Here is an 18,524-nt window from a genome sequence, read left to right as displayed (position 1 = left end):
TTCTGTCTGCGGGGGGGGGTAATAGAAACATAGAAAATAGGTGCAGGAGTAGACCATTCGGCCCTTCGAGCCAGCACCGCCATTCAATGTGATCATGGCTGATCATCCAACTCAGTATCCCGTACCTGCCTTCTCTCCATACCCCCTGATCCCTTTAGCCACAAGGGCCACATCTAACTCCCTCTTAAATATAGCCAATGAACTGGCCTCAACTACCTTCTGTGGCAGAGAATTCGACAGATTCACCACTCTCTGTGTGAAAAAAAACATTCTCATCTCGGTCCTAAAAGACTTCCCCCTTATCCTTAAAACTTCCCCCTTATCCTTAACCCCTTATCATCCTCATGGCTGATCATCTAAAATCAGTCCCCCATTCCTGCTTTTTCCCCATGTCCCTTGATTCCATTAGCTCCAAGAGCTAAATCTAACTCTCTCTTGAAAACATCCAGCGAATTGGCCTCCACTGCGCAATTCCAAATTCACAACTCTCTGGGTGAAAAGGTTTTTCCTCATCTCAGTGCTAAATGGCCTACTTAATTCTTAAACTATGACCCCTGGTTCTGGACTCCCCTAACATCGGGAACATTTTTCCTGCATCTAGCCTAAACAATCCTTTAAGAATTTTATATGTTTCTATTCTATAAGCATGTCTGTAGCTCCCCGCTTGGGGGGGGGGGGGGGGGGGGGGGGGCTGGCAGGTTGTGCCGTGGAAGGTGTGTCTCCCCGGGATAGACCTCTGGGGCAGCCTGAGCCTGGGTGTGGGGATGGAAGAGATGGTGGAAAAGGGAGGGAGAGGGGATTACGGGAGGGCAAGGGAGGGAGGAGGATGGGTAAGAGCTGGGGGGCATCAACAGACCCTGGGAGGGAATGGAGTCTCTCACCTCCTGGACAGGAAGGGAGGGGGGGGAGAGAGAGAGAGAGAGGGAGAGGGGGGGGGGGAGAGAGAGAGAGAGGGAGAGGGGGGGGGGAGAGAGAGAGAGAGAGAGAGAGAGAGAGAGAGAGGAGAGAGAGAGAGAGAGAGGGAGAGAGGAGAGAGAGAGAGAGAGAGAGAGAGAGAGAGAGAGAGAGGAAAAAAAAAAAAAAAAAAAAAAAAAGTAGGGAGGGAGGGAAGGAAGTAGGGAGGGAGGGAGCAGAGCCGGCGCTAGCCCGGGGGTGGGGGGTGCGTGCTCTATCCCAGGGAGAGAAAGTGGTGTGTCCCCGAGGGAGTAAGCGCTCTCTCCCGGGGGGACCCCTCTGTCGCGGGGGGGGGGGGGGGGGGGGGTAGGGGGTGAGCCCTCTGTCCCGGGGTGTGGGGGGTGGAGCACTCTGTCCCGGTATGTGGGGGGAGTCCTCGGTCCCGGGGATAGGGGTGTGGGGGGGAGTCCACTGTTCTGGGGTGGGGGGTGTGGGGGAGTCCTCTGTCCTGGGGCGTGGAGGGGGGGTGAGCCCTCTGTCCCGGGGGGGTGGGGGTGAGCCCTCTGTCGCGGGGAGCGGACACTCCCCCGCCCCGTCCCCACAGCGGTCGTTCCCTCGCCCCGCCCCCACAGCGGTCGCTCGCCCCGCCCCCACAGCGGCCGAACCTGACTCGTTACCTCTGCGGGGCATTGTGACGTGCGGCCGTCTCGGACCGCCATTGGCTGGGAGCGCGGGCAAGCCGGGGCTCGGGCGCCGCCGATTGGCTGGCGGGCGGATACACCGTGCGGGGCGGGGAGTCCGCGCGGTCCTCACGCCCGGTCCCCTTGTCGCGCCTGCTCCAGTCGCCCGCCGGCTCCAGCTCCAGCTCCTCACACCCGCTGCCTCACCCAACTCCTCACGCCTGGCTACTCGCTCCTGTCGCCCCGCCCCGCCTCTCACGTCGCTGTAGCTCCAGGTCCAGCCCCGCCCGCTCCAGTCCCAGACCTAGAACAGCTCCTCCCCGGTCCCAGACCCGGCAGCAGCCAGTCGTCGGCTCCATCCATCCACCCGCCCAGCACCAGCCCTAGCCCCGTGTGCATGGCCTGCCCGGCCCCCCCGCACTATGGCCCCCTCGCTGACCGCCGACCCCAGCTACAAGGCTCTGGCCCAATGGTACAAAGAGCGCGGCGCCTGCATCAACCTGCGAAAGCTGTTCGACGCTGATCCCGAACGCTTCAGCCGCTTCAGGTGAGCGCGGCTCCGGGGCGGAGAGATGGGGAGGGGGGGCTCCCCGCACCCTGGGGGAGGGTCCGGAGCTCCCGGCAGCGTGGCCTCCCTCCCTCCCTCCCCTCGGGCCGGGCAGCGGGCGACATGTTGTCCCCCAGCTCCTGCTCTGCCCTCCCTCAAGGTCAAAGTCACAGACCCGGGGGGGTGGTGAGTCCGAGGGATCGGCCCCGTACTGCGGCACGTTGAGCCCGAGTGGGAGAGCCCGGCCACGGGGGAAGCTCCCCCACCCCACCCCACCCCGGGGATGGCCCAGTGTACGTGCTGCCCGGCACGGCGCGGTGCGGGTCGGCGTTGGCATTCTGCCTTGTCACAGGCGCCGAGTACCGGCGGACAGACCCGCGGGAGAGACCCAATCCCACGCTGGGCTTCGAGCCTGAATCCCTGGGCAAGGCTGCGGGTGGCTCCCCTTGCAAAGGGGCAATCGCCTTGTAAAGTTACCCGCAAACCCTTCCTTTTGGAGTTTGGGAGAGGGCGAAGAGAAGATAGAGGGTCAAGGACTACTGGGGAACTGCTTCAAGGATCTATCAGGATGGGCGGAATAGCCTAATGTTTTTTAGTCAGAACTGTGCAGCAGAGAATCAGGCCCTTCGTCCCATCTTGTCCATGTTGACCCATTTAGGATACAATTTGGCTAAACCCTTTCTATCCATGTATCTGTCTAAATGTCTTTAAAGATCGCAATTGTATCTGCTTCTATAACATCCTCTGGCAGCTCATTCTAGATACAGACTACTCTCTGTGTCAAAAAGTTGCCCCTGAGGTCCCTCTTAAATCTCTCCCCTCTCACCCAGCCTGGTTTAGAATGGCGAAGAAAGCACAAAGTGCTGGAGTATCAGCAGGCCTGGCAGCATCTCTGGAGAATGGGGATGTTTCGGGCTGGGACCCTCCTTCGGTTCCACATGCATGTCGACCCTAGCTGTCAGTATCCCCACAAATAACTTGCCCACCACTGACATAAGGCTCAGGAGTCTGGCAGTAATGGGTGGGTCTGACACGTAAAGCTGTACACCATGAAAACTGGAAATTTTACCCGGTCAATTATAGTCGTAGAGCTACAGAGCATGAAAACAAGTCCTTCTGCTGAGGTTTGGAGTGATATGGGTCAAATGTGGTCAGGTGGGTCTAGTGTAGATGGGGCATCTTGGTCAGTGTGGGCGAGTTGGGCCAAAGGGTCCGTTTCCGTGCAGTATGACTCTGACGCTATGAAGCTGTCCATGCCGACCAAGTTGGCTTTCCAGGTAAATCCCGTCTGCCTGCATTTGGCCTCCATGCCTTTAGACCCTTCCCGCCCACGTGTCCTCTGACCTGACTGCAGATGTGACCTGCAGTCAAGGAGAGTGTGGGAGTTGACGCAGGGTCGGATGCCATCCCTCCACCGCTCAGTCAGTACGTCTAATTCTCGCGGTGTGTATAACACGACAGAGACAGGCCCTGGGGTTTATTTGCAGCTTCCACAGATGGCTCTCACCCCTAGCAGCCAATCTCTAATTAGCCCAAGTTGTGACCTTAACACTGTAGCTAATTAAAGCTGCATATGAAGAGAGGGGCATTCCTACACTGGGTCCCAGCAATGTGGCACACAGTTGAGGAGACTCCTTTTCGCTTTATTGCAGTGTAAGCACTTGGAGTATTGTGTTCGGTTTTGATCACCCTGCGACAGGAAAGATGCCAGTGAGCTGAAACAAGTGCAGAGACGTTTTACGGGTTTGTTGCCAGGACTTGAGAGCCTGAGCTCTTGGGAGAGGTTGAGCTGGCTAGGACTCCATTCCTAGGAGTTCAGGAGGCTGAGGGGTGACCTAATAGACAATAGGTGCAGGAGTAGGCCACTTGGCCCTTTGATCCAGCACCACCATTCACCGTGATCTTGGCTGATCATGCACAATCAGTACCCCGCTCCTGTATTCCACCCATATCCCCTGACTCCGCTATCATTAAGCTCTATCTAACTCTCTCTTGAAAACATCCAGGGAATTGGCCTCCACTGCCTCCTGAGGCAGAGAATTCCACAGCTTCACAACTCTCTGAGTGAAAAAGTTCTTCCTCATCGCCGTTCTAAATGGCCTACCCCTTATTCTTAAACTTGTGGCCCCTGGTTTGGGACCCCCGCAACATCGGGAACATGTTTCCTGCCTCTAGCGTGTCCAATCCCTTAATGATCTTATATGTGGAAAAACATGTGGGGAATAGATAGGATGACTGCAGAGTCTTTTACCCAGGGTGGGGGAATCAAGAACCAGAAGATAGATTTAAGGTGAGGGGAAAGATTGAACACAAACCTGATGGGCACCTTTTTCAAGCAGAAGGTGGTGGGTGTTTGGAATGAGCTGCCTCGTCCGCACCGACCAGTGATTACCCCGTACACTAGTGATTACTCCTGCACACTGGAGGCAATTTAGAGTCTAATTAACCTACAAACCTGCACGTCTTTAGGATGCGGGAGGAAACTGAAGCACCCAGAGAAAACCCACATGGTCACAGGGAGAACTTGCAAACTCCATACGGACAGCACCCTTAGTCAGGATGGAACCTGGGTCTCTGGCGCTGTGAGGCAGCAGCTCTACCGCCGTACCACTGTGCCTGCCACTCCGCTTTCCCGGCATTAAGAGATCCCGGGTTGATGGGGTTGGGGTGGATAGTGCTGAGTTGCTGCGAATTCTCCGGATTCCTCTGTGCTCTCAGATATCTGCCGACATGTCAGGGGATGGGTGAGCTGGCAGCGTTCCCAGCCCTACCCTGCCTGTGCCGTTGCCAAGGGGAGTGCAGGCTTTGGATACGTGAGCTGGGCTGTGAGTGTGTGCGGATCGGGGCAGGGGCTCAGCAGAAACATCTCCGCACCCTCTGTTTAATCTGCTACGTACCCCCCCTAGCACCGTCCCCAAGCAGATAGGGGAAAGGTTCAACAGGAACCTGAGGGGCAATCATTTCACACTGAGGGTGGTGGGAGCATGGAACAAGCTGCCCGAGGAGGTAGTTGAGGCAGGTACTATAACAACATTGAAAATACACATGGACAAGTACATGGTTTAGAGTGATATGGGCCAAATGTGGGAAGGTGGGACTAGTGTAGATGGTGTACAGTAAAAACAAGGAACTGCTGATGCTGGTTGTATAAACGAAGACACCGAGTGCTGAAGTAACTCAACAGGTCAGACAGCATCTCTGGAGAACATGGATTAGTGATGTTTCGGGTCGGGACCCGTCTTCACACCTGGGTCGTCTATCCATGGTCTCCTGAGAAGATGCCTGACCCATTGAGCTACTCTGTGTCTTCCTCAGTTGGGGTATGTTGGCTGTCGTGGGTGAGTTGGGCCAAAGGCCTGTCTCTCTGTGCTGTGTGTCTGAGCCGTGTGGTCAGAGCAGGCACTGTTGCCAGAGACACAAGAAGCTGCAGCACTGGAATGCTGAGCAGCAGGAATCTTGCGATCCCTGCAGCTCTCTCGCATGACTGAATCATAGTGACTTGGCAGGTTTGACTCTGCCTCAGGTTTGCAACATGATTAAGTTTGTGGAAGGTGCAGATTGTGCCTGTCACTGAGTTTCTTTATTGCCCAATGTGCTTCCTGTTAGAGCTGCCATCACCAGCAGCTTCCTTATTTAGACACTTATGTTCAGAGTATGCGGTTATCTTTTATTCACGTTTGAGGTCTCTGTATCGCTCACATCTGACCTTGCCCATGTGATTCACTGACTGTCTTGATGCTGTACAGCACGAAAACAGGCCCTTCGGCCCAACCTGTCCATGTTGCCTCACAGTGTTGGTCTCACTTCCCCGTGTCTGACCCATGTTCTCCAAACGCTTCCTGTACAAGTAACCGTCAAACTGCATTTTAAATGTTGTAATTCTACACTCCCTCTGGCAGCTCCTTCCCTGTACCCACTGCATGGAAAAGCTGCCTCTCAGCTCTCTTAAATCTTTTCCCTCTCACCTTAAACTAGTGCCCTCTGGTTCGTGATTCCCCTGCCCTGGGGGAATAGACTGGCTATTCGCCTTCTCGATTGCCCTTGTGGGGAAGGTGAACATCTCCACAAGGTCACACTCCAGCATTCTGCGCTCCAAGGGCAAATGATCCAGCCCATCCAACCTCTCTCAATAACCCAAGCACTCCTAACCTGGTAACATCCTCGTAAATCTTTTATGCTTGTTTTCAGTTTAATGGCATCCTTCCCAGAGCAGGGCGGCCATAACACAATACTCCAGATCTGTCCTTACTGATGTCTGGTGTGGTGGTAAACTGATATCCCGGCTCCTGTAATCAATACCCTGACTGATGACTTCGAGCCCCACCACTTATTGTTCAAGTCATGCCCTAGTTTGGTCTTGCCAAAATGCAACATTTGGCCCATATCCCTCGAAACCTTTCCTATCCATATATCTGTCCAAATGAATTTTAAAAGCCGTAATTGTATCCACTTAGACAATAGACAATAGGTGCAGGAGGAGGCCAATTGGCCCTTCGAGCCAGCACCGCCATTCAATGTGATCATGGCTGATCATTCTCAACCAGTACCACGTTCCTGCCTTCTCCCCATACCCCCTGACTCCGCTATCCTTAAGAGCTCTATCCAGCTCTCTCTTGAATGCATTCAGAGAATTGGCCTCCACTGCCTTCTGAGGCACTTCAAAAGCTTCCTCTGGCAACTTGTTCCAGATACGGACTACCCTCTGAGTGGAAAGATTCCCCCCGAGCTCCCTCTTCAATCTCTCCCCTCAGCTTCAGGGGAAGAGACGGGGCAGCACGGTGGCGCAGCAGTAGAGTTACTGCCTCACAGTGCCAGGAAACTGTTTTGATCCTGACTATGGGTGCTGTCTGTACATTTGTACCTTCTCCCTGTGACTTGGGGGGGGGGGGGGGGGGAAAGGAAAGACATAAATTGCTGGAGTCACTGTGTGGATCAGGCAGCATTTCTGGAGAACATGGATAGGTGACGTTTTGGGTCGAGACCCATCTTGAACAGTTTGGTGAGGCCAGGTTTGTAGTAGTGTGTGCAGTTCCGGTCGGCCCACTCCAGGGAGGGGGTGGGGGCTTTGGAGAGGGAGCAGAGGAAGTTTACCCACTGTGCTACTCTGTTGCCCTATTGAAGAGAGTCCTGATAGATGAATATCTTAGGTGGTCAGGCAGGGGTATAACTGTGCAGTGAGGGGGGGTGTGACGTTTTGCAGGAGGTGTGTGTGTGTGTGGGGGGCTGTGTGTGAACGCCGTGCTGTAATGGTGCCTCCCTGCCTGCCCTCAGTCTGCCGCTGAACACCGATGGTGGGGAGCTGCTGCTGGATTACTCCAAGAATCTGGTCACTGACGACGTGATGAAGATGCTCATCGACCTGGTGAGTGAGTGGGGGGGGGGGGGGGTGTGGGGCACCTGCCTGCTCCCCCCCCCCCCCCCCCTCTGCGGGGAGATCTCCGTGGAGACTCTGCCTGTTGCCTGCTGTGCGCCTGGCTGTGTCGGGGAGGGGGGGGGGGTGGTGGTTGGGGGAGTCAGGGTTGTGGGGGGGGGGGTGAAAGTTGGGGGGGGGCGGGGATGGGGGTGTCTGGAGCTGTACCTGCATGCCCTCCTGATGCCAGGGCTGAGGGGCGATGGGGTTTAATTCTCACCGTCTCCCTCCCTCCCTGTCAGGCCAAGACCAGGAATGTGGAGAAGGCACGGGAACGGATGTTTGCCGGGGAGAAGATCAACTTCACTGAGGTGAGGGGGAGGACTGGTCTTATGGAGAGAGTGGTGTCTGTCTGTGCCTCTCTGCGTCCATCTTTCCATCTGTCACCGCCTGTCTCCCTCTCTGCCTCTCTCCGCCATTCCCTCTCTCCGCCTTTCCCTCTCTCCGCCTCTGTCTCTCTCCGCCTCTCCCTCTCTGTCTCTCTCCCTCTCTGTCTCTCTCCCTCTCTGTCTCTCACTGTCACTCTACCCTGCACCCCCTGTAATGTCTCCCCGTCCCCCAGAACCGTGCGGTGCTGCACATAGCGCTGAGGAACCGTGCGGACGTGCCCATCATGGTGGAGGGCAAGGACGTGATGCCTGAGGTCACCGCCGTGCTCGACAAGATGAAGACCTTCTGCCAGGTAGCGGAGTATGGGGAGGGCAGGGTGGGCGGTGGCAGAGGGGTGGGGGCAGGGTGGGCAGAGGGGTGGGCAGGGTGGGCAGGGTGGGCAGGGAGGGAGGGAGGGCAGGGTGGGCAGGGAGGGAGGGAGGGAGGGGAGGGCAGGGTGGGCGGTGGCAGAGACGGTCATAACACTGACCGCCTGCATTTTAGTTCAGTTTAGAGATACAGGGCGGAAACAAGCCCTTCGTCCATGCCAATCATCAATCACCCTGTACTTTAGCACTATCTGACACCCTGGGGAAAACCCATGAGGTCACGGGGAGAACGTACAAACTCTGTACAGACAGCACCCGTAATCAGGAACAAACCTGGGTCTCTGGCGCTGTGAGGCAGCAACTCTACCGCTGGGCCACCGCGCACTTCACACAGTTGCCTCTGCACCTGGAAACACAAAACACTGACAGTGTTCAGTTTAGGAAGGCAGAGCTTATTCCCCCAATACCAGGGGGTGTAGCCAGCGAGGACCCTAGTTACACACCGCTGCTGGCTCTGATCAGTGCCCTGCGGCAAGATCACCCGGCGGGTGCTTCATGTCGGGGGGTGGGGGGTGGTCATGGGGGGGTCAGTGTGGGTGGTCATGGGGGGGTCAGTGTGGGTGGTCATGGGGGGGTCAGTGTGGGTGGTCATGGGGGGTCAGTGTGGGTGGTCATGGGGGGGTACAGTGTGGGTGGTCATGGAGGGGTCAGTGTGGGTGGTCATGGGGGGTCAGTGTGGGTGGTCATGGGGGGGTCAGTGTGGGTGGTCATGAGGGGGTCAGTGTGGGTGGTCATGGGGGGGTCAGTGTGAGTGGTCATGAGGGGGTCAGTGTGGGTGGTCATGGGGGGTCAGTGTGGGTGGTCATGGGGGATCATGGGGGGTGGTCGTGGGGGGGTCAGTGTGGGTGTTCATGGGGGGGGTCAGTGTGAGTGGTCATGGGGGGTCAGTGTGGGTGGTCATGGGGGGGTCAGTGTGAGTGGTCATTAGGGGGTCAGTGTGGGTGGTCATGGGGGGTCAGTGTGGTCATGGGGGGTCAGTGTGAGTGGTCATGGGGGGTCAGTGTGGGTGGTCATGGGGGGTCAGTGTGAGTGGTCATGGGGGGGTCAGTGTGGTCATGGGTGGGTCAGTGTGGTCATGGGGGGGTCAGTGTGAGTGGTCATGGGGGGTCAGTGTGGGTGGTCATGGGGGGGGTCAGTGTGAGTGGTCATGGGGGGGTCAGTGTGGGTGGTCATGGGGGGGTCAGTGTGGGGTCTCGGGATTAGTGGGGTGTACTGTGCGTTGGTACTACCGGCCTGCCTCTGTTCCAGAGCGTGAGGAGTGGCGAGTGGAAGGGTTTCACGGGCAAAGCCATCACCGACATCGTCAACGTGGGCATCGGGGGGTCCGACCTGGTGAGTTGCCCCCCCCTCCCCCGTCACCGGGGCTGATGGAGGGGCAGTGAGGGGCAAGGATGGAAAACCAGAGGGGGTCAAGGGGTGGGTGGGGCAAGAGGAGTGACAGGAGGGGTGGGGGTTGGGGACGGCAAGGGGTGGGTATTTTAGCAAATCACTCAGCTGGCAGTCATGATATTGTGTGTAATCTGCTTCGAACAAAGTACGGTTATTGGTACGGTGGGGATGGGTCTGTCGCTGTGTAACACTGGGGTACAGTAGTGGTGGGGGCAGGTGAGTCGCTGTGTAACACTGGGGTACAGTACCAGTGGGGATGGGTGTGTCGCTGTGTAACACTGGGGTACAGTACCAGTGGGGATGGGTGTGTCGCTGTGTAACACTGGGGTACAGTACCAGTGGGGATGGGTGTGTCACTGTGTAACATTGGGGTACAGTACTGGTGGGGATGGGTGTGTCGCTGTGTAACACTGGGGTACAGTACCAGTGGGGATGGGTGTGTCGCTGTGTAACACTGGGGTACAGTACCAGTGGGGATGGGTGTGTCGCTGTGTAACACTGGGGTACAGTACTGGTGGGGGCGGGTGAGTCGCTGTGTAACATTGGGGTACAGTACCAGTGGGGATGGGTGTGTCACTGTGTAACACTGGGGTACAGTACCAGTGGGGATGGGTGTGTCGCTGTGTAACACTGGGGTACAGTACTGGTGGGGGTGGGTGTGTCACTGTAACACTGGGGTACAGTACCAGTGGGGATGGGTGTGTCACTGTGTAACACTGGGGTACAGTACTGGTGGGGATGGGTGTGTCACTGTGTAACACTGGGGTACAGTACCAGTGGGGATGGGTGTGTCACTGTGTAACACTGGGGTACAGTACCGGTGGGGGTGGGTGTGTCACTGTAACACTGGGGTACAGTACCGGTGGGGACGGGTCTGTCACTGTCTCTGGGACCGTCGCCCACCATTTACTCTCCTCCCCAGGGGCCGCTGATGGTAACGGAGGCCCTGAAGCCCTACGGCAAGTGTGGGCCCAAGGTCTGGTTTGTCTCCAACATCGATGGAACCCACATGGTCAAGACCCTGGCTGAGCTCAGCCCTGAGACCACCCTCTTCATCATCGCCTCCAAGGTGAGTGAGTGAGAGTGCGGCCACAAACCTCCTGGGGTTGCCTGTGGAGGGGGGGGGGAAGGGTGAGTGTGGTCCCAGAGGAGGGTTGCCGGGCTCCAGTGGTCTGAGATAGTTTAGGGGGGTGGGGGAGGGGTTTGGGGAGTGGTGAGGGGAGGGGTGGGTGGTTGAGAGGAGTGGGAGAGTGGTGGGAGGAGGGGAAGGGTGGGGTGGGGAAATTGTGGTGAGTGGGCAAGGGGAGTGGTGGGTGGGTGGGTGGGGGGGGTGAGGGGGGATTGTGGTGGGTGGGTAAGGGGAGTGGTGGGTGGGTGGTGGGGGGGGTGAGGGGATTGTGGTGGGGGGGTGGTTTGCTGACCGTGTGGGTGACCGTGTGGGGTGTTGCAGACGTTCACCACCCAGGAGACCATCACCAACGCGGAGTCGGCTAAAGAGTGGTTCCTGCAGACGGCCAAGGACGTGAGTGATGCCCCAGAGGGGAGGGGGGGGAGGGAGAGGTGAGGAGGGGAGGGGTGGGGGGAGAGGGGAGAGGGTTGGGGGGAGGGGGGTGGTATAGGGTGGAGGGAAGGAGAATGGAGGAGAGTGGCTTGGACAGAGGAATAAAGAGCTGAGGGTGGGGGTTTGGAGGGGTGGGGAGACGATGGGCCTTAGTAGGTGCGAGGGGAGATAGAGGGGCTGGGGGAGGGGGAGGGTGCAGGGATGGGAGTGTTGGCTGTGGTTCCACTGTATTTTGCAGTATTCGCCCCAGCGGGGGAGGGGGGGGGTTGGGTGGGGGAGGGGGGGGTTGGGTGGGGGGGGGGGGGGGGTGAGGGTTCTCACCCCCTGGCTGGGTGAGCTTTCTCTGGCGGGGGCTGTCACAGCTGAGGCCTCGGGGAGAGGGCGGTGTCCCCTCTGGTCTCCAGTCGGCACTAACCGTTGTCCGGTCTCTCCGCAGCCCGCGGCCGTGGCCAAGCACTTTGTTGCTCTCTCCACGAATGGGGTGAGTGTCGTCGACGTGTCGGATGGGAACTGCAGATGCCGGTTTATACAGGAGACAGGCACAAAGTGCTGGAGTAACTCGGCGGGACAGGCAACATGTCTGGAGAGAAGGGATGGGTGACGTTTTGGGTTGCGACCCTATCAGACGTCCTGGCCCGCTGAGTTACTCCAGCACTTTGTGTCCATCTTGAGTGTGGTCAATGTCTATGTGGGCGGCCCGGGGCTGTGGGACTGCTCCGATGCCCAGGGTTTTAGTTTGGTTTCGTTTATACAACCCTCGTGATCTTGTACACCTCAATACGATTACCCCTCAGCCCTCTACCCTGGAAACAGGCCCTTCGGCCACCAAATCCACTCCGACCAGCGATCACGCCGTACCCTAGTTCTATCCAACACACCAGGGACAGTTTATAGTTTGCAGAAGCCAATTAGCCTACAAACCTGTACGTCTTTGGAGTGTGGGAGAAAACCCGGGGAAAACCCACACGGTCACGGGGAGAACGTTACTTACCCATGTTCTCCAGAGATGCTGCCAGAACCGCTGAGTTACTCCAGCACTTGGTTCCCAGATCTTCTCTCTGGCACTTTACCAAATGTTTTCCACAGCAACATGCAGATTCTAACTGAGACCAGCTTGGATGGGCATCTTGGTCGGCAGAGACGAGATGGGCCAAAGGGCCTATTTCCGTGCTGTATAAAAGGTGCAGCAGAGTTTGGTGTGGATGGAGTCGGTGGTGAGGAGGTGGTCTGTGTGATGGACTCGGTACTGGCCACAACTCTCTGCAGTTTGGTGCGGTCGTTGGCAGAGCCGTTCCCAAACCAGGCTGTGATGCATCCTGCCAGGATGCTTTCTATGGCGCATCTGTAGAAGTTGGTGAGAGTCATTGGAGACATGCTGAATTTCCTGTCTTCTGAGAAGGATGGGATCGCAGGGTGGCCAGTCTTTCCCAGCAGGGAACTGTAGTTATTGCATGACTACTGGCAGCGTCTGTAGAGGTTGGTCAGAGTTGGAGACTTGACCACCTTCCCCAGTCGCCGACCCCCCCCTGCCCTGGGTCTAAATCCCAGGACCCCCTCCCTCCCACCAGTGCCGTGCCGTGTGAGATCATCCGCGGGAAGGAGAATGTTCCAGAGTTATCCCCTCCTGACCCGGGCATGGGGCAGTGACGGCCCCCTCTGCCCTGCTCCCGGTCAGTGAGGGTCCGCGCCGCCCCTCCGTCCCTCCCTCCACCCCCCCCCCCCCCCTCTGTCTGACCCCTCCCTCTGCTCTCTCCACAGGACAAGGTCAAGGCGTTTGGCATCGACCCCAACAACATGTTTGAGTTCTGGGACGTGAGTGTGTGGGGAGAGGGGGGGTGGTGCCTGAGATCGCCCGGGTGGGGGTGTGTGCCCGGGGACGAGGTGGGGGGGGGGGGGGCTGGGTGAAGGGTGTCTGTGTTTGGAGAAGGGTGGGGTGCGAGCTTGCTGGTGAGGGGGGACTGCCCAGGGAGGGTGGGGGAGGTGTGTGAGCTCCGTGGGGGGGGGGGAGGGTGTGGTGATGTGGTCGATGGGGGGGGGGGGGGAAGAGTTCACTGGGGATGGTGGGGGTGGAGGGTGTGGTGATGTGGTCGGTGGGGGGGGGGGGGGGTTGGGGATGGTGTGGTGAAGTGCCTGACGTGGGGGGGGGGGGGGGGAGTGGGGGATCGAGTCCTTGCTCCCTCTGCCGGCTCAGGTTCCCGGGGCCGAGGGTTATTTTGGTCCGCGACCTTTCCATAAAGTTCAGAGGTGGCTGGTGTTAAACGCTGTTGGCACCTGCATCTGCTGATCGTGTTCCCTGAGTGAGTCGAGCCTCTCTCCTCCCTCGCTCCCCCCGGCCATTGGGCATTTTGAAAGCAGAGTTTGACAGGTTCTTGATCAGTACGGGGAGAAGGCAGGAGAATGGGGTTGGGAGGGAGAGATAGATCAGCCATGATTGAGTGGGGGATAGAATCTGGGTGGAAGGGCGTGACTCTGCACCCATGCCTCAGGCTGTCCACCTCTTACATGCGTCTCTCTTGTTTACAGTGGGTTGGAGGCCGTTACTCACTGTGGTCAGCCATTGGCCTCTCCATCGCGCTGCACATCGGTAGGCACAGCTTTGCTTGTCTCAGTGTCACAGGGCCCAACAGCATGAAAACAGGCCCTTCAGCCCACCTTGCCCATGTTGACCACAGCGCCACACTGGGCTAGTCCCATTTGGGCCATAACCCCCTCAACCCTTCCTATCCATTGATCTGTCCACATGTTGTAATTGTATCCACATCTAGAGCTTCCTCTGGCAGCTCATTCCAGATACGGATGGCTCTGTGAGTGAAAAGATTCCACCTGAGGTCCCTCTTAAACCTCCCTCCTCTTAAACCTCCCTCCTCTTAAACCGCCCTCCTCTTAAACCGCCCTCCTCTCACCTTAAGCCCGTGCCCATCAGATTTGGAATCCTCTCCCCTGGAAAAAGACTGATCGTCCACTTTGTCTCCCTCATGGTCTTGTACGCCTCACTAGGTCACCCCTCAGCTTCCCGCACTGGAAACAGGCCCTTCGGCCCACCGAGTCGGCATCGACCAGTGATCACACATACACTAACACTATCCAACACACGAGGAACACACCTAATTGGCCAATTAAACTACCAACCTTTACGTCCATGTGGGAGGGAACTGGAGCACCCGGAGAAAACACACACAGGTCATGGGGAGACCGTACAAACTCCGCACAGACAGCACCCGTAGTCAGGATCGAACCCGGGTCTCTGGTGCTGTAAGACAGAACTCTACCGCTGCGCCACCGTGCCGCACAAAATTGGATAGCACGCAAGACTTTGCAGATTCTCTGTACCCGTGACAATAGTAAACCTGAACACCATTGGTAGCCATGCTGCAGCTGGCAGTGGGTGATCTGTGAATGACCCCCAGCCCCGGCTCTGCCCGGGTCCCTGCTGCTCCCACACTGACTCTCGCTTCACTCCACAGGCTTCGACAACTTCTCCCAGCTGCTGAAAGGAGCCCACTGGATGGTAAATGTTCGGCCACAGCCTCCCCCTCCCCGTTCTCCCCCTCCCCGTTCTCCCCCCTCCCCGTTCTCCCCCTCCCCGCTCTCCCCCTGCCCGCTCTCCCCCTGCCCGCTCTCCCCCTGCCCGCTCTCCCCCTGCCCGCTCTCCCCCTGCCCGCTCTCCCCCTGCCCGCTCTCCCCCTGCCCGCTCTCCCCCTGCCCGCTCTCCCCCTGCCCGCTCTCCCCCTCCCCGCTCTCCCCCTCCCCGCTCTCCCCCTCCCCGCTCTCCCCCTCCCAGCTCTCCCCCTCCCCTCTCTCCCCCTGCCCGCTCTCCCCCTCCCAGCTCTCCCCCACCTCCAGGGGCAGTGGGACATTCACCCCCCCCCCTCTCCCACAGCTCGGTGCCCACCACTCTCGGAGGGCTCGCAGGACTGAAGGTTCTGAACGAATGCAAGCCCTTTGGCCTAACATCTCTGTGCTGGCCAAGATGCTCCCTCTACACTAATCCCACCTGCGTGCGTTTGGCCTGTACCCCTCTAAACCTTTCCTATCCATGTACCAGTCCAAATTTTGTCATAGCCCCTGCCTCAACTACCTCCTCTGGCAGCTCGTTCCATGCACCCACCACTGTCTGTGTGGGAAAAGGTTGCCCCTCAGGTTCCTATTAAATCTTTCCCCTCTCACCTTAAACCTATACCCTCTGGTTCTTGATTCCCCTACTCTGGGAAAAGACCCTCCATTCACCTTCGTTTCCTTCATGATCTTATCCACCTGTATAAGATCACCCCTCAGCCCCCTGTGCTCTGAGGATTAAACTCCCAGCAATCCATCCTCTCCTATGACTCGAGTCCTGCCTACATCCCAGTACCACCCTTGTCAGTCTCTTTGACCATGTCAGATTATTGATAGCTTCTGACTGTCTCCCCTCAACCTCAGACACTCCAGAGAAAAGTCTGTCCAACGTCTCCCTTTAGCTAACACCCTCTAATCCAGGCAGCATTCTGGTAAACCTTTTGGGTGCCTCTCCAAAGCCTCCACATGCTTCCTGTATTGGGGTGACCAGAACTGCACACAATTACGGTCCACCACCGAAACTCTTGGTGGAGCTGCAATGTAAATGCAGCTTGGCCAAAGTGCTGTAAAGCTGCATCGTGACACCTGACCCTTGTACCCAATGCCCCGACCAATGGAGGCCAGTCGACCGCCCGCCCCCTTCACCGCTCCGTCCACGTGATCAGCCAGCCCCTGCAGCACGGGCCACTGGTGTGTGTCCGTGTTACACAACCCGTCACCACTCCCTGCTCACACTCCCTCTCAATCCCAAGGACCAGCACTTCTGCAATGCCCCCTTGGAGTGTAACGCCCCCGTGCTACTGGCCCTGCTGGGGGTCTGGTACATCAACTTCCACCGCATGGAGACCCACGCTCTGCTGCCCTACGATCAGTACATGCATCGCTTCGCCGCCTACTTCCAGCAGGTAAGGACCCCACAGCTCAGCACAACCCTGGGGGTGAGGGGGTGGGGGGGGGGGGCGTGAGTGTGTGGGTAGGTCTGAGTGTGTGGGTAGGTGGGTCTGTGAGTGTGTGGGTCTGTGAGTGTGTGGGTCTGTGAGTGTGTGGGTCTGTGAGTGTGTGGGTCTGTGAGTGTGTGGGTCTGTGAGTGTGTGGGTCTGAGTGTGTGGGTCTGTGAGTGTGTGGGTCTGAGTGTGTGTGGGTCTGTGAGTGTGTGTGGGTCTGTGTGTGTGTGGGTCTGTGAGTGTGTGTGGGTGTGTGTGTGTGTGTGTGGGTCTGAGTGTGTGTGTGGGTCTGAGTGTGTGTGGGTGTGTGAGTGTGTGTGGGTCTGTGAGTGTGTGTGGGTCTGTGAGTGTGTGTGGGTCTGTGTGGGTCTGTGTGTGTGTGGGTCTGTGTGTGTGTGGGTCTGTGTGTGTGTGTGTGTGTGTGGGTCTGAGTGTGTGTGGGTCTGTGAGTGTGTGTGGGTCTGTGAGTGTGTGTGGGTCTGTGTGTGTGTGGGTCTGTGAGTGTGTGTGGGTGTGTGTGTGTGTGTGTGGGTCTGAGTGTGTGTGGGTGTGTGAGTGTGTGTGGGTCTGTGAGTGTGTGTGGGTGTGTGAGTGTGTGTGGGTCTGTGTGTGTGTGGGTCTGTGTGTGTGTGGGTCTGTGTGTGTGTGTGTGTGTGTGGGTCTGAGTGTGTGTGGGTCTGTGAGTGTGTGTGGGTCTGTGAGTGTGTGTGGGTCTGTGAGTGTGTGGGTCTGTGTGTGGGTCTGAGTGTGTGTGGGTCTGTGAGTGTGTGTGGGTCTGTGTGTGTGTGGGTGTGTGTCTGAGTGTGTGGGTCTGTGAGTGTGTGTGGGTCTGTGTGTGTGTGGGTCTGTGTGTGTGTGGGTCTGTGTGTGTGTGTGTGTGGGTCTGTGAGTGTGTGTGGGTCTGTGTGTGTGTGGGTGTGTGAGTGTGTGTGGGTCTGTGAGTGTGTGTGGGTCTGTGAGTGTGTGTGGGTCTGTGTGTGTGTGTGTGTGTGGGTCTGTGAGTGTGTGTGGGTCTGTGAGGGTGTGTGTGTGTGGGTCTGTGAGTGTGGGTCTGTGTTGGTGGGTGGGTCTGTGCGTGTGTGTGGGTGGGTCTGTGCGCGTGTGTGGGTGGGTCTGTGCGCGTGTGTGGGTGGGTCTGTGCGCGTGTGTGGGTGGGTCTGTGCGTGTGTGTGTCTGTGTTGGTGGGTGGGTCTGTGCGTGTGTGTGGGTGGGTCTGTGCGTGTGTGTGGGTGGGTCTGTGTTGGTGTGTGGGTCTGTGTTGGGTGGGTCTGTGTTGGTGGGTGGGTCTGTGCGTGTGTGTGGGTGGGTCTGTGCGTGTGTGTGGGTGGGTCTGTGTTGGTGTGTGGGTCTGTGTTGGTGGGTGGGTCTGTGCGTGTGTGTGGGTGGGTCTGTGCGTGTGTGTGGGTGGGTCTGTGCGTGTGTGTGGGTGGGTCTGTGCGTGTGTGTGGGTGGGTCTGTGCGTGTGTGTGGGTGGGTCTGTGCGTGTGTGTGGGTGGGTCTGTGCGTGTGTGTGGGTGGGTCTGTGCGTGTGTGTGGGTGGGTCTGCGTGTGTGGGTGGGTCTGTGCGCGTGTGTGGGTGGGTCTGTGCGTGTGTGTGTGTGGGTCTGTGTTGGTGGGTGGGTCTGTGCGTGTGTGTGGGTGGGTCTGTGCGTGTGTGTGGGTGGGTCTGTGCGTGTGTGTGTGTGGGTCTGTGTTGGTGGGTGGGTCTGTGCGTGTGTGTGGGTGGGTCTGTGCGAGTGTGTGGGTGGGTCTGTGCGTGTGTGTGGGTGGGTCTGTGCGTGTGTGTGGGTGGGTCTGTGCGTGTGTGTGGGTGGGTCTGTGCGTGTGTGTGTGTGGGTCTGTGTTGGTGGGTGGGTCTGTGCGTGTGTGTGGGTGGGTCTGTGCGTGTGTGTGGGTGGGTCTGTGCGCGTGTGTGGGTGGGTCTATGTGTGGGTGGGCCTGTGTCCCACCTCGCCCAATCTAATCCTCCAACCCCCCCCCCACCCCTGCGAGGGGGGGCCGGAGGCAGTAGGGGTGAGATGGGGGTGTGGGACGGTGGGAGTGGGATGGGGGTGTGGGGCAGAGGGGGTGGGATGGGTGTGTGGGGCAGTGGGGGTGAGATGGGGGACGGTGGGAGTGGGGCAGTGGGATGGAGGTGGGGGGCGTTTTAGGGCGGTGGAGTTGGTGGACTGGGGGAGGGGTGTCACCGCACTGTGGCCAGCGTGCATGGTAGATACCTCGTGCAGCGATGGTCTAATCCAACCCCTCTGTCTCCAGGGCGACATGGAGTCGAACGGCAAGTCCGT

General features: G+C 58.2%; 1 protein-coding gene across 1 annotated transcript in view; it reads left to right on the top strand.

The window, feature by feature from the left end:
* The first annotated feature begins 1,679 nt into the window (after nt 1-1,679).
* LOC144594328 (glucose-6-phosphate isomerase-like) overlaps nt 1,680-18,524 on the top strand; it is a 36,756-nt gene continuing 19,911 nt past the window's right edge. Inside the window, exons 1-12 of the mRNA XM_078400699.1 lie at nt 1,680-2,121; nt 7,393-7,483; nt 7,774-7,842; nt 8,094-8,213; nt 9,538-9,621; nt 10,601-10,747; nt 11,129-11,200; nt 11,676-11,720; nt 12,998-13,051; nt 13,763-13,823; nt 14,704-14,747; nt 16,048-16,200. Coding sequence (XP_078256825.1) covers nt 1,997-2,121; nt 7,393-7,483; nt 7,774-7,842; nt 8,094-8,213; nt 9,538-9,621; nt 10,601-10,747; nt 11,129-11,200; nt 11,676-11,720; nt 12,998-13,051; nt 13,763-13,823; nt 14,704-14,747; nt 16,048-16,200 — 1,065 coding nt within the window. The 5' untranslated portion in view covers nt 1,680-1,996. The remainder of the gene's footprint in view (nt 2,122-7,392; nt 7,484-7,773; nt 7,843-8,093; nt 8,214-9,537; nt 9,622-10,600; nt 10,748-11,128; nt 11,201-11,675; nt 11,721-12,997; nt 13,052-13,762; nt 13,824-14,703; nt 14,748-16,047; nt 16,201-18,524) is intronic.

This window comes from Rhinoraja longicauda, chromosome 6 (assembly GCF_053455715.1).
Source record: "Rhinoraja longicauda isolate Sanriku21f chromosome 6, sRhiLon1.1, whole genome shotgun sequence".
Classification (NCBI taxonomy): domain Eukaryota; kingdom Metazoa; phylum Chordata; class Chondrichthyes; order Rajiformes; family Arhynchobatidae; genus Rhinoraja; species Rhinoraja longicauda.
Note: the sequence above shows the minus strand (reverse complement) of the source record. Positions and strands in the feature narration are given on the sequence as shown.